Here is a 16,055-nt window from a genome sequence, read left to right as displayed (position 1 = left end):
ACATGTGCTCATGGTTCATTAAAAACCCCTCGTGCTGCTGCATTCTGAAGCATCTGAAGAGGTTTAAAAGAGCTAGCTGGGAGCCCGGCTAGTAGAGAGGACCAAGCCGAAAATAAAATAAATGAATGAATAAAACTGTGGTTTGTGATTTAATGTATCTTAATTATTAAAATGAAATGTAGATATTAAAAGAAACTGCTATTACTAGCCAAAACAAATCTACAAATGAAGTTATGCGTAAAAAAATGAAATGATGCAGGGACAAAGTATTGAACACATAAAGAAGGAGAGGTGTAGTTCAGCAGTGAAAGCCCAGACAGCAGCTGAAATCTCTCAGTAGTTCTTCAGCAACCCTCTGCCCTTCATTAGTGTAAATGAATATCAGCTGCTTCAGTCCAACATCTGCATGAGCAGGAGGATGAAGATGAGCCAGGGTGGACATTTCAGCAAGACAATGATCCAAAACACAGCCAAGGAGACTCTCAGATGCTTTCAGAGAAAGAATATCAAGCTGTAGAATGGCCCAGCCAATATCCTGACCCGAATCCAATAGAAAATACAAAGTAAAGCTCAGATTTGAAAGACGAGACCCACAGAACCATCAAGATTTTGACACTCTGTTGAAGTCTGTGAGAAACTCACACCTGAGCAGTGCATGAGACTTCATTCTCCATATGAGAGGCGTCTTTAAGCTGCAGCACTAAAAAAAGCCTTTAATATAAAGTATTGATAGATTCAGTATTTCAATACTTTCTCCTAGTGTCATTTCATTGATCATTTAGTTATTCATTAATTGTCACCACAGCGGAATGAACCGCCAACTATTCCAACAAACGTTTTATGCAGTGGATAGCCCATCCAGTCACAACCCAATACCGGGAAACATTTCATTCTTGATACTTGAGCCGATCCGCGAATAGCAGCACATTATGACGATGACCAATCAGAGTCACTTAAGGGCAGGCCTTTCAGAGGAACTAGGAAATATGACAGTCGTTTTCATGTTAGCTGAGTAGCTGTGTATAATCAAAGTGAAATGTATGAAAAAATAACGTGATTTCCTTCAAGTGAAACATGAGCACACATTGCTTTGCATCTTATAAACACAACCAAGCCTTAAAATTACATTCTGGACCACCCCTTTAAGGGAGCTAATAATATTGACCTTAAAATGCTTTTTAAAAAATTAAGAACTGCTTTTATTCTCGCCGAAATAAAACAATTAAGACTTTCTCCAGAAGAAAAAACATTATAAAAAAATGAACTTCCTCCCTCTGTTAAACACCATTTGGGAAATATTCGATAAAGAAAACAAAATTCACAGGAGGATGAATCATTCTGACTTCAGCTGTGCGTGCTATGACTGACAGTTTGAATGTGTTCAGAATAGCAGGCCTGAATTGAAGAATGGCCTCTTGTACATTCCTGGCATTTACATGTGCTTTGTATACAGTAGTTTGCTTTAGTTGCAGGAGTCGCACTGTTTTTCCTGTGTGCTGTCGGAGTGATTCCCTCGCGTGCCTTTCAACGTTTTCCTTCTCCGTCGTGAGCTCTTTCATGTTTTGTTTTGCTCCGTCTTGTGTTATATCTCAGTTTGACATCTTTTCCTGTGTACACAGATTAGCTTTGGGAATCATGGGGCTTTTATTTTTTCAGACTTTACATATAAGAATGAAAAGGATAATGTAGTATAGCTGAGTATGTACTGTACTGTATAATGCTTTGAATTAGAGCTGGGCGATAGGCCTGTCATAATGGACTTATCGCACAACATGGACATGAGCTTAATTGTTTTTTGGTGATGCAATATATATCGGCCGTACATAAAAACTCATTCAAGCAACATTTCAGCTGATTGCAAAACATCTCTATCTCTATCGGTGGTGTTTCCATCCAAAAATGCGAATTAACTTTATGCGCAAAACTGGATTATCGCATAAGTTGTGCCAATGAAGCATCGTTTCCATCCGAGTCAAATCGAACAAAATCGTCACTTCCTGATTAACTGGCGCCAAATATAAACAGTAAAAACTGCATTTGCTGCAGTTGGAGAAGCTGCATCAATCTTTTCTAAATGAATGCGCTTCAGAAGACAATCCTGACAAGCCAACACAATCTCACGGCAATTCGTAACTTCTTCATTTAGTGGCTAATTGGTACGTTCTAATTCGTACAATTTAGTACGATTTGCTTATCCCCCAATGATGGGTGGGGTTAGGTGCCACGCCTCCTTTTTAAAATCGTATCATTTCGTACGACTGAAATCGTACGAATTCGTACGAATTAGCCACTAAACTGGCAAAACGTAAAATACTTACGTTTTCTCGTGAGATCAGGCTGGACAAGCTGTGAGCGCGCAGTGGCGTTTGAAGCAATGGTTTGAAGGTGTCAGACGCGGAGCACAGGCGCTCTTGATTCTGGAGGTTGTTAATAATATAATAACATTAATACTGAAATGGTAAGGCATTTTATAATGACCAAAACAACATTTCAGATGTTTTTTAATGTGCTCAGCCTGACGTTTTATCCATTCACACACGTTTTAAGCATCACATGATCTCTTTTAACAAAATCACATGACCTTTTTTAATGCGCATACTGGAGTTTGTGCGGTAAAAGTGTTTCCATCACAGTTTATGCGCATCTTTTCTTATCGAATAAAAAGTTTATCCTACCCAGTTAGGCGCAACTGGTTTTTTCATGCGCATATGCAAAAAGCTGAATACAAAATGAATGAATAAAAAAAGTAGAAATATATATATATAAAAATTAAATAGTTAAAACTAAAATGCTTTTCAAAAACAATTACAGGCCTATCATAAATGTAAAAAAAAATGCTTAATACAATGCAGCATGTAAATTGAATTTTTAAGATTGCAAGTTTTTCACAGTGCTTTTATTCATGTTTCTGTCTATGATAATATTACACTCATATACAGTGCTCAGCGTAATTGAGTTCGCCCTATTTTGAAAATGAATAATTGTGTCCATTTCTCAGTGAATATGGGCATATATTTTAATGCATCCAAACAAAACAGATTTATTAAACACATATATGTATGAAAATAATATTTTAGTCAAAAACATATTTAGAAAATAAAAGATAATGCAATTAAATTTAAGCAAAATATTGCAAAAATAAATCACAACCTACAAAATTTAACAAACTGTTTCTTTTTTTTTTTCTTTTTCCTCTTTTCTTTAAATTTGTATTCAATATTTTTCTCTACCATTACTAGTACTAGTTTTTGGACCGTTATTGTAAATGATTTAGTTAAATTAGCTCCAGATTTGGCTTCAGTACTGACTAATTCAATGTATACACACAAATATATTATTGAACATCTTCCTATTAAAAATATGAATTTAAAAGAGGAACTTGTGAGGGGTGCACTTATAAATGCTGAGCACTGCATGTTATTAAAACGCATTACAGTAAACAATACATTTTGTAACGCAACCATATAATCAATAGAGCATAACATGAATGATAGGCTATTATTTTGCCCATACAATATACAGTTCAAGTCATAATTATTAGTCCCCTGTATATAATTTTCCACAATTTCTGCTTAATGGAAAGATGATTTTTTTTCAACACATTTCCAAACATAATAGTTTTAAAAACTCATCTCTAATAACTGATTTATTTTATCTTTGTCATGATGACAGTAAATAATATGTGACTAGATATTCTTCAAGACAGCTTAAAGTGACATTTAAAGGCTTAAATAGGGTAAAGTTAGGGTAATTAGGCAAGTCATTGTGTGACGATGGTTTGTTCTGTAGACAATCGGAAACAAATATTGCTTAAGGGGGCTAATAATTTTGACCTTAAAATGCTTTAAAAAAAATTTTAAAACTGCTTTTCTTCTAGCCGAAATAAAACAAATAAGACTTTCTCCAGAAGAAAAAACATTATAGGAAATACTGTGAAAAATTCCTGAATCTGTTAAACATCATTCTGGAGATATTTAATAAAATGAAATAAAGAAATTCACAGGAGGGTGAATAATTCTGACTTCAGCTATATATTGTCATATTGCACTACTACTCAGAATGTGAGCTTGTTTAATCAAACTTTTCAGTGCATTTTTTCAGTCAGTTTTAGTGTTTTTTATGACATTTCAGGGCGACTTTTAGGTGCAAAGTTCGAAGCTGAGGGTCCAGATCTGCAGGTTATCGGCTCCCCTTCAGTATAATGAGAGCTGAGAGATTTGAGTTAAGCAGGAAGAGTGGGATGTGGGGAGGAAGAGAGTGGGAGTGGTCAGGAAGGGAGGGGGGTGGTCAGGAAGAATGAGGCGTGGCCTGTGTGAATGTGTGTGTGTGTGTGTGTGTTCAGAGCTCAGTGACTTAGAGCTGGTTTTATGTGCTGAACTCACGTGTGGACTGAGAGCCTCAGACACAAACTCCAGGAGAAGGTAAAGCAGCCTTTCATAAAGGGGTTAGCAGGTTGTTTTTAATGTACTGCTGTTGTTGTTTATACTTCATAGTGTAAGTGATGGGTGTATATATTTACATGAAATTTAAATGCGCTATCATTAAGCCATCATGATGCTTTAAATTACATTTCTTTGAATAAATTTCATTATTGTCATGTTGAAAATATTCTACTACTGGATAATTGAACTTATATATTACTTAAGCTAGTAAGGTGTTTGTTTGTTTGTGTATGTTTTAGGGGAATAGACCTGTTTATGGATTTATGATTTATCAGTAAAGTACTGGTGGTATTTTTTGCAAAAAAAATAAAAATAAAAAAATTATATATATATATATATATATATATATAATAAAACCATTGTTAATGTGTTGTAAAAATGAATATAAACATGTCAGAAAATTATATATATATATATATATATATATATATATATATATATATATATATATATATATATATATATATATGTGTGTGTATATATATATATATATATATATATATATATATATATATATATATATATATATATATATGTGTGTGTATGTATATATGTGTATATATATATATATATATATATATATATATATATATATATATATATATATATATACATATATATATATATATAGATATGTATGTATGTATATATATATATGTATGTATGTGTGTGTATATATATATACACACACACACACACATAGATATTTATTATTTATTTTTATTTATTTTTTTTCCCCAGTGATGGGTTGCAGCTGGAAGGGTTTCCCCTGCGTAAAAATGTGCTGGATAAGTTGGCGGTTCATTCTGCTGTGGCTACCACAGATTAATAAAGGGACTGAGCCGAAAAGATAATGAATGAATGATATTGATAATTTGACACAAATACATATTATTTGGCATAAACTACTAAAAGTGTCATATTTTTGACATCTTCATATATTTATGTTAGAACATAAATAAACAATGGTTTTAACTTAAATAACTCAGAAATAACTCAGATTTTTTGTTTAATAACAGCAAAGTAAAGCATTTGTTTTCATTAGCTATTGTCGTTTTCTGAAGTGCTGGACATGACCAGGATTTTCTTTGAACTTTGAAAGAAATATTATCATTACCCAATATTAACATTTTACGCCAACACATTTCTAATAAATCCAGTAGATTCTAGAGAAGCTGAACATTTTCTCTTAATTAACTCTTAATTTCTTTTTTTTTTACATTGCTGTGAATCAGGGATGCCCAAACTTTTTTTATAAAACTTGATTGAGGGTTGTGGGCCAAAGTTGAATATACCAAACTGAATTACATTTAAATTTGCTGTGGGTAATTTCCTAATTTATTTGCTAATATTTAAACAACTAAAAATATATTAATTGATGATGCAGTATCATTTTGTAGTGTTTTATAATGAACTTATTGTAGTAAAAACATTTATAACACAATGGAGATCAGTGCTGAATGCACTAGTCAGGCTGCTCCAGTCTTTGCCTTGATTTGCTTCCAATGTCTTGTGCATCTGTCCAGTGGCAGTATTTACATTTTAAAAGATTCATTTACAACATGCAATTTTAGTTGGCTTTTTTGTAGCTCCTTAAATAAACAAAGAAACTAAAGGTTACGTTAAATTCGAAATTATGATCTCTATCAAAGAAATCGTCCCAATCCACTCCCTATCATTCTCCCTCTCTTTTCAGATGGGAAAGGGGGCCAAACCAAAGTTTACCATGGGCCATCTTTAGCCTGTGGGCCCTATTTTGGGCACCTCTACTGTAAATGTATTGCTTCTTTTAAACAAATCTCCACAAATGGTATTTAAAGTAACAGTCAGCATCATTATTTCAGTCACATGATCCATAAAAAGCAATTCTTTTATCAGATTTTTAACAAAAATCTCTTGTTAAAAAGGGTTTGGCTCCTCCATTTTCTGGAAACCAAGCTAATTTGCATGATTTTTAGGGAATAGCAAGTTCAAACCAACAGCATTTAAATTTTTATATTATATTTGTGATCATTTGTAATATTTTAATATTAAATTTTTATTTTATCAGATTTTAACAAAAATCTCATGTTAAAAAAGGTTTCCCTACTCCTTATTTTTCTGGAAACCAAGCTAATTTACTTTGGAGAATAGGAAGTTCAAACAAACAGCATTTAAATGTTTATATTTTATTCGTGATCATTTTAAAACTGGTTTTGATTCTCCATAATTTTCTGGCCACTAAGTTAATTTACATGATTTTTTGGGGACTTTTAAATTCAAACCGGCTGCATTTTATTTTTTGCATTTGATTCACAATCTTTTGTAATATTTTAAATGTAAAATTGTTATTTTATTGGATTTTGCAAAAATGGATTTCCTTCTCCATAATTTTTTGTTAACCAAGCTAATGTACTCGATTTTTGGGGAATATTAAGTTCAAACCAACAGCATTTTATTGTTTGCAATTATTCGTAATCATTTGTAATATTTTAAATGTAAATTATGATTTTATCAGATTTTAAACCAAAATCTCTTGTTAAAAATAGTTTTACTCCATAATTTTCTGGTCACCAAACTAATTTACATGGTTTTTGGGGAATATTAAGTTCAAACAAACAGCATTTTTTGTGCTTTTTATTCACAATCTTTTGTAATATTTGAAATGTTAAATTCTTATTTTATCAGATTTTTAACCAAAATCTCATGGTAAAAATGAGTTTCCTACTCCATAATTTTCTGGAAACCAAGCTAATGTACACAATCTTTGGGCAATATCAATTCAAACAAACATCATTTTATTTTTTGTATTTCTTTTGTAATCATTTTAAATCTTAATTTCTTATTTTATTAGATTTTTAACAAAAATCTTATGTCAAAAATGGTTTTGCGGCTCCATAATTTTCTGGAAACCAAGCTAATTTGCATGATTTATGGGTAATATTAAGTTCAAACAAACAGTGTTTTATTTGTGATCATTTGTAATGTTTTAAATGTTAAAATCTCATTTTATCAGATTTTTAACAAAAATATCATGGTAAAGATGGCTTTGATTCTCAATTTTATGGAAACCAGGCTAATTTACATGATTTTTGGGCCATATCAAAAATCAATAATATCAATAATTGGCAAAAGTTTGTTAACTAAATGTTAACTAATTAAACTCATATTGCTGAAGGATTCAAAATATTCAAAGAAATGCTTAACTTTTCACTCAGATTACATTATATATCCAGCAAGTCTCAAAGTCTTTGCATATGTAGTGTCTATGCTGTCTGCTCTATGGTCTCTTCATCTCATTTTAATGTGTGTGTGTGTGTGTGTCTGTGTTGAAGCCAAAATGACAGGCTCTGCTTCTGTATTTCACTCATCATGAGTTAAGTGTGTGTGGTTCACCAGACTTATCCAGACGCTCATGGAAAATGACACTGACTGCTTTACACACGCTAGATCTTACGAGCTATGTGCACTCAGCTACCCCAAAATCGGCCTGTTTTGAAGACCTACTGCTTTATGCGGCATTTCGGTCAAAAAGAAAAAGTTTGTTCATGCAAGTAGACGAGAAGTTTGAGTTCAAGAGAGTCCGTCTGGCTCACTTAACTGCGGTCGCCATCTAGATTAAACCTGTCACAATGAGCTCAATCTATACATGCAACGTTTAAAGTCATCAAGTTTTAATGCATTGCTCATTTTCACTCAGAAACACTTACTGTGCAGTGTTGCATCTGTACACTAATGGAAATTAAAGGAGAGCAGGGTTCTTACGGGTGCTGGAAATCCTGGAAAATGCTTGATTTTTATTTTAGTGTTTTCAAGGTTAGAAAAGTGCTTGGATTTTAGACGAAGTGCTTGAACCTGCTTGGATTAGCAGGATTGAAATTGTGACTGTTTTGGTTGCATATGTGCACAATTTTGTCTATGTGACCTCAATATATATGTTTTAATTTTGTCTATGTGACCTACATATTTAATATGTGATCCCAAATATATTTGGGAGCATTTGTGCGAGTGGATAAATTGTTGTCGTGCGACCAGTTTTCATTGCAAAATGTTCACCGCATACGCGCATTTATGGAGCTAATAAATGCTAAAACAATTTGAATTTCAATTGTGTTAAATTGAATTATTAACAATTGTAAGTTAATAATACTGATTATATCCTATTAGAAATGTTTTGAATTTGTATTTCTTAACTTGATTATCTGAAATTTAAGACAACTAAATTTTTAAAGTCAGATTTTTATAGACCTACTTTTAAGCCTTAAACGACAATCCAATGACTGTAAAGAAAAAATAGCAATGCACATGAAATATCATGTACGACACCCAAACAAAATCTGACTGTAAGCTCATTTCTTGAGATATCAACTTAACGTAGAAAGAGACCAAACTTAAAAGCATTTTTAATTTATTTTTTAATCATTTTTGGGTAAACTTTCCCAATAAATCCAAAATATCTCCAATAAATCTAAAGTGCTCAATAAATTTAATTTTTTTTAAAATAGCACAATTGATTTAAATGTGAAAAAATACTTACAATATATATATATATATATATATATATATATATATATATATATATATATATATATATATATATATATATATATATATAAACATAATTAACCGTGGTTATTAGTTGCAGGAAAAGCATACAAATGTACCTTGAAAGTGCTTGAAAAGTGCTGGAATTTGTAGTTGGAAAATGTGTAAGAACCCTGAGGAGAGCAGAGCTCAAAAGGGATGAAAAATACGTCTAATGCAACTTGTGTGCTATAATCAAAGCATTAAAAAGCCATGGTATAGCTTTGCACAAGAAACGAGCTAAAATAAAGCATCAATGAAGCCGCTCCAGTTCACAGAACTGTTATTTTTTGGGTCAAATGGCTCTGCAAACTCAGTCTGAACTTCAGAAAAGAACATTTTTCTTGTTTCTTTGGCGTCCGACTTATAATTATAGTGTGGAATTATGATGTGACGGCTGCTGAGAAGTTTCAGCATCTGTTTGCTTTACGCAGAGGAAATGATGCCTTGCTGTTGTTTGCAAGTGAAATCTCAGAGGCTGAAATGGTCATCTATTTACATGCGCTGGGTTTAAATTGTTCTCTCAAACCGGCGTTCTGCACATTCAGAAGCCTAAACGCAGGCAAACACGTGACCGCCTCGTGTAATTCCAGATTATTTCTGTTTGTGTTGGGCTGCTGATTAACTGAGGTTTGGTGTTTATTGTAGCATATAACTCTTAATCCTTTTACAGCATGTAGGCGAGCACCGTTAAGCCAAAAAGACAGCATTAAGCGCACTCTAAACATCTTAGTAGTCAGCCTCCTTTACAGCTTTCATACATACTCAAAGACTGACGTTTGGTTTTTATTTCTGTTTTATTATTCTGCAATGCGAAAGTAAGCTCTTTTCTGCAGTTGTTTTAGGGCTTACCGTTCATTTGCCTATAGGAGTAATGAGTAGGAATAACAAACGGCAGTAAACGTTTGTCTTCTTGCTCTACAAATGAATGTGTTTATGACAATACATGGAAATTAAAATAATATTTATATAAGATACTTTTATGGCTAAGAAACTGGACGTGAATGAGACTGACAATCTTAAGACCGTCCACAAGGTAATACAATGAATGCTTGATTCTGATTGGCTGATTGTCTTTCTAAGGTGTGCAGTTGTTTTTAGAGAAACAAAGTAGTTCCAGGCAGGTTTTGACTGCGTTACACTTTAATGTCACTACGCCAGAAGATTTCTGTCATTTTCAGTCATCTTGCATGCAGGTTTCACAACAATGCATCATGAAATGTGGTCAAGTAAGGGATAAAGTACATCCAGACGGTTGTTATCGCAGAATAAAGCCTGACAGGCTTGTTAGTAGCCTGACACAAAGTTGTATAAGATTGAAGGACTTTATTCTGCAAAAACAAACATCCTGGATGTACTTTGTCCCATTTATTATTAAGGCTACTAGCCAGACAATTTTATAAGTACACATAAAACACTGTTCGAAGCCATTATGGTTTATTATTCTTAAATTAGAAATGAAAACAGCTGAGTGGAGTTTGTAATAGACTGAAGGGCTGTATTCCATGAAAACAATTGCCTGGATGTACTTTATTCTGGTAATTACATGTCTACTTGCCACAAAATGTAAAATTATACACTAAAGTAAGCATTTTTCCTAACCATAATAGTTTATTATTTCTTTAATTAAATGCAAAGCTAAAAAATGAAAACTGCTGAATGGAGCATACATCAACCTATTTATTATTTAGCCACAAGATGGCGCCAAACATTCAAAAACAGTGGCAAGACAGTCAAGATGAGTCAGTGTTATTCAATGGTTGTTATCTGGAAATAACATATCTTAGAATATCACGACTGACCAATCAGAATCAAGTATTTCAGATAGCTGTGTAATAATAGGTTTTAAGTCAACTATTCGTGTTTTATCTTACTTAGTTATTCAGTCTGTATAACTTCTTAGGCTATAATTTCTGGTAAACGGATACAGGAATATGTGTTTTGGTTGAAGGGCTTAATTTCTGCAAACAAACAACCACCGTGATGTACTTCATCACACTTGTTACTAGGGCTGTAACGATACACGATATAAAATCGAAATCGCGACACTCAGATCTACGATCCTGTGTTGCGGTGTGATAAGGGAGAATCGCGACACACCCCGTGACTACCTTTCCAATAACGTCACGCGTGCCTGCAAAAGTTGAGCTAATTAACACTTTTTTCCGTTAAACATTACAAGCACTGCTCCGTTTAAGCCCTCGCAATATTTAGCCGGGAGAGCTCGCACGGAGCTCTTAGTAAGGGACCGTCTGAATGTCAGGAATATCAAAAACAAAATAACTTAACCCTGCTTGACAACAGACAACGCCAGAAACATTGCTGATGCTGTCAAAGCGGCCGGATTTTCAGCGCATATACGATGATTTGCTCACAGTTAATGTGGCTGCGCAGAGAGGGATGGGCGTTCACCAGATGTCAGGTAACAGCGCAAACTTTTCTGTAACCGTGCTGTGCGATTTCTGTTTGAACCTTTGAGAGTGCTGAGTGACAGGTGCGTGAGGTCAGAAAACACGACGAAGCTTTAAGTTAAGATGAACACAGTTTCTATAGTTATACTTTATTTAGAGATAAAGGTATATGGCTCTGCATATAATCACTTCACAATCTTGCTGGAGTTTATAGCCGTTTCGCTTTATTTCAGGACGCATTAACGCCGCTCTGATGGTCTAATCGTTGTTTTAAGTTATCCAGAGCTGTATGAATATACAAATCTTGAATATCACAATAGTATTAAATATTACAATTGTAACAACACAGACAGCAACACTTTTGCGCAATTGATACCCAGCTGATTCAGTCGTTTCATAAGAGGACCGCGCCTCTTCTTTTTTCCTTGTCAATATAAAGGCAGTGAGGTGCGCCTAGTTTTCGGCCACTTGTTTAACTGCAAGGCATACTTAATTTGCGGGACCATAACGTATAACCCGTGCCTACTGACACATTTGCCAAAGAAGCAAAATGGAAGAAGAATATTGCTGTTTGATACAGACCTGTTGATGCTTAACCAGCGCTTATGTTGACCTGGATCTGCTTAATAAACGCAACAAATAGGCTTTACTTTTTATTTTACAGCTTAAAGCATGTACGCAGATTAATGCAATATCATATTTAAACAAACTGTTTACAAAAAGTCTACATATGCGCGCGTGTTGTTGTTGTCTTTTCATCAAGCAGCGCGCACTTGAACCGCGAGGGAGAGAGAGAAATACATAGGCTATATCAGGACATAATCTTTAAAATAATGATTTCTATTAAAAATGTAAAAGGTTTTGTGATTATAATAATAACAGCGGGGCATTAAATAAATGCATATTTTCCGTGGAGCGAGCAATTTAAGGAAGTCAGCTATTTTTATTTGACGGAAGAAATAAACATATGATTGGAAAAAAAGCCTATGCCGGTTATTAAAAAGAATCAGTCAGTATTTTCGTTTTGTAATATAAATTAATTATTTAAGTGAAAATAATTTAGGGCAGTCCTATTTATTTTATTCATTTTATTTAGATTATTCTGCTCTTCTGTGCTAAACACTGCAGGTGCGTGAAGATGCTCTGTTGTTCTGTTCCGCTATTAATATATAAAAATAAATCAGTATTTTAAAATGCAATATTTAATGTGTCAGACACAAAATACACACGTCAATTTGTTTAATATAAAATTAATTGTAATCTGACCAGTTCACCGTTAATAACCGATTAATGAGCGGCGGTTGTCGGAGCATCCCTAGTAGCTATTTAATTTACTTTTTCTATGTAAAAGAACTTGATTGAAAAATAATTTTCAACATGCTTGAACCATCTACACAATGCAGTTTAGTTCTGTTTGGTTTTTCAACAGTATTTTGTTACAAAGAAAACAGAAGTGATATAGCTTTGGCTATTTATTTATTTTATATATGGCTATTTATATTGTTAATAATTTGCATAGTTAATATTGTTCTTTGATGTTTAGTTTATAAAGATTTTTTCAATGTTATTTAATAAAAAATAGTTTTAAAAATCTTTTTTTTCCCCACCCCACACGAAAAAAAAAAAAAAAATCGTGATACGAACCGAATCGTGGGTCAAAAATCGTGATACGAACCGAATCGTGGGTTTGGTGTATCGTTACAGCCCTACTTGTTACACAGCTATTTGCCGCAAAACTTAAAATTATACACTAAAGTAAACATTTTACAGCTGTAATAATTCCTTAATTAAAGTCAAAGCTTACAAATGAGAACTGCTGAATAAAGCATACATTAACCTATGAATTATTTAGCCACAAGATGACACCAAACAGTCAAAATCAGCGGCAAACACAGTCAAGATGAGTCAATGTTATTCAACGGTTGTTATCTGGAAATAACATATCTTAGAATATCACGACTGACCAATCAGAATCAAATATTTCAGACAGCCGTGTAATAATAGCTTTTAACTCAACTATCCGTGTTTTATCTTACTTGATTTATTGCTCTGTTTGCTTTCAGAGAGTAAAATTTCTCTATTGAACTGAACTGAACTGAACTGATACAGAAATTAGTGTTTTGGTTACGTTTTGTCTTTATCTAGTATGATATTTATTTGAGTTTATGTCTTTCAGGATAACATCCCAACAGAGTCGCTCATCAGCCAATCAGTGAGGATCGGGAACCACAGAAAAGGCAAGTTAAATTGCACACGACAATCTCTCCATTAAAATAGTTTCATCCTGCTAAAGCATACTGAAATATTCAGACTCGCACTCTGATGATGTTTGCTGTTTTGTTCAAACTACTTATTTAAAAATGAGTTTTTTTAGTTATTTTTGGGACAACTTTTATGTTTTATGTTCAATCCACTTAAATTTGTAAAAAAAAAAAAATTAACTTAATTCCTTCATGTTGACCCAACTCAAATCGACTGCATTTGTTTCACAGTGCACGTGAGGGGGGAATATCCAGAGATGTAAAGCTCATTTATGTCTGCCAAAAAGACTTTCATCCCCCCCGCACCCCAGGTCTAACCCCCCCTATATTTAGACGCAGAGTCTTGTTGAAGTAAAACTCCTTTCCTGTGACCCTGACATTTGTGGTGTTAGTGGTCCTTACTCAGCTGCTCAACCCAGTGATTTTGGCCAGGGTGAGAGCACGGCCAAGCAGAGACGGCCTTAATGAGTGCACAAAACCAGACATTTTGGGAAGCCACTGTTTGTTATTCAGACGGACACAAAGGAAGTTTGGGGCTGGGACAGGACAGGGAAGAGCATTTATATACGCTTGTTGTGGGGAAGGAGGGAAGGACGTGCTTTTCGGCTTGCAAGCATTCGGATCTGAGATTTAAACAAACTTTTTCTTTTCTTTTTTTGTTTATGACTTCCCTTGATGGTGATGGTGTCTGGTGGTAAAGCTGTTGTGCTTCGCAGGTGTTAAGCTGTCAGGTGTTTAGCCGAAAAGTAGGCTAAATCTAAGATTAACATGTTACAAATAGGTCACACGGACCTAGAATTAAATTTTTGCCATGCTGTTAAGATAAAAATACAGACAATTTCTAAATTGTTTACATACCATAGAGTATGTGCATGTAATTAATTAATATTGCTCAGTAGTTAAATAAATAATATGGTATAAATATGAGATGAAAGGTCAAATTTTTGACTTAGTAGGGCCCTGTTTACACTAGTGCGTTTTAGTTTGAAAACGCATAAGTTTTGCTACGGTTACGCCATCCGTCCACACTACGCCGGAGTTTTCAAGTGCCGAAATAGAGCGTTTTGAAAAACGCTGGAGAGGCTGTTTTCATTCTGAAACGCTGCTGCTCCGTCTTAGTGTGGATGGGGAAAACGGAGACATCAGAAAATGGAGGCGGGGCTGCTGAGATTTGCTACCTGATTGGGGCTTTTGTGTCATTGCGTATCCTTCCCTTAAGCCTGGTTTATACTTCTGCGTCAGGTGACCGGCGTAACCCACAGTGCATGCAACGCGTATAGCTGTGCATTTATACTTCTGCGTGCTGTCTCTGTTGGTCTGCATAAACACTTCCGAAAGGCTAGTTGGCAGTGAGGTGTAAATGTTCCTCTGTGTCGAGTTTCTTCGCTGCTGTTTTGCTTTTCCTGAACACTTCCTGGATGTACAAGTGGCTCAAATTCGCTCATTTTGAGGCAGGAACCGGCGAACGTGCAACAACTTTAACTATGAGGTAAACACAAAACAAAACTTTCCATCCGGAGCTTCTTCACGGGACTCCACACTCCATCAGGCTCGCACCATTCACGCGGCTCACGGTCCCGCCCAGACTCGTCAGCGCTACCAAGCCGACCAATCACAGAGCTTGCGCTACGCGTTGCTGCGACGTGTAGTTACATGTTTTGGGAGGTGCACGTCAGCGACGCCGACGGCCAGCGCGAAGAGCTATGCGTCAACGATGTAGCCTAAGCGTACGTTTGACGCAGAAGTATAAATCAGCCTTTATTCGTCAAGCCCCTATCACATGACTATAACACATGGCTTTAACACTACCGGAAGACAGCAGACCAGCCTTCACTGTAAACAACAACATGGACACAGAAATGGGAGTGTTGTTTGCACTATTGTCTGTTTTAGGCGGCATTGTGCAGTTATTCATTTGTTACGTTTAGGAACAACTCGACCTCGTCTGTCCACAGAAAACACCTCTCTTGCATTCTTTGACATCACGTTTATTGTTCAACCGGCGTTTGTTGACTAACATCACCCAAATGCCGAGCGAGACACATGCTTCCTGTTTATACTAGAACGCGCATGCCCAGAGTGCGCGAATGGTCACATGATATACGTTTTTAGTGTTTAGAAACGCTAGTGTAGATGCGGATCGTTTTTGATCTAAAACGCTGTTTTAAAACTAAAACGCACTAGTGTAAACGGGGCCTAAGTCAATCTACAACAGACCTGGGCATTTTCTGACTCGCAGGCCACAAGCGGCCCGCTGGACTTCTTTGATCGGCTCGTGTGAAGTTCATTCATTCATTCATTTTCTTTTCGGCTTAATACTTTTATTAATCTGGGGTCACCACAGCAGAATGAACCGCCAACTTATCCAGCATACGTTT

The 16,055-nt window shown here is 34.9% G+C and overlaps 1 protein-coding gene across 20 annotated transcripts in view; it reads left to right on the top strand.

Moving 5' to 3' along the window:
* Positions 1-16,055, top strand: part of smtnb (smoothelin b) — a 124,465-nt gene that overhangs the window by 32,607 nt on the left and 75,803 nt on the right. For 15 of the 20 annotated variants that reach the window (XR_012406535.1, XR_012406534.1, XR_012406532.1 and 12 more), the window contains one exon: positions 13,593-13,653. Coding sequence is in view for 11 of the 20 variants with exons in the window: in XM_073951663.1 (XP_073807764.1) it covers positions 13,593-13,653 (61 nt within the window). In the remaining 9 variants the exon portion in view is untranslated. Of the gene's footprint in view, positions 1-4,347; positions 4,422-13,592; positions 13,654-16,055 lie in introns of those variants that run through there. The other 5 variants (XR_012406536.1, XM_073951669.1, XM_073951670.1 and 2 more) reach the window with 1 other exon arrangement.

The sequence above is a fragment of the Danio rerio genome, chromosome 5 (assembly GCF_049306965.1).
Source record: "Danio rerio strain Tuebingen ecotype United States chromosome 5, GRCz12tu, whole genome shotgun sequence".
NCBI classification, from domain to species: domain Eukaryota; kingdom Metazoa; phylum Chordata; class Actinopteri; order Cypriniformes; family Danionidae; genus Danio; species Danio rerio.
Note: the sequence above shows the minus strand (reverse complement) of the source record. Positions and strands in the feature narration are given on the sequence as shown.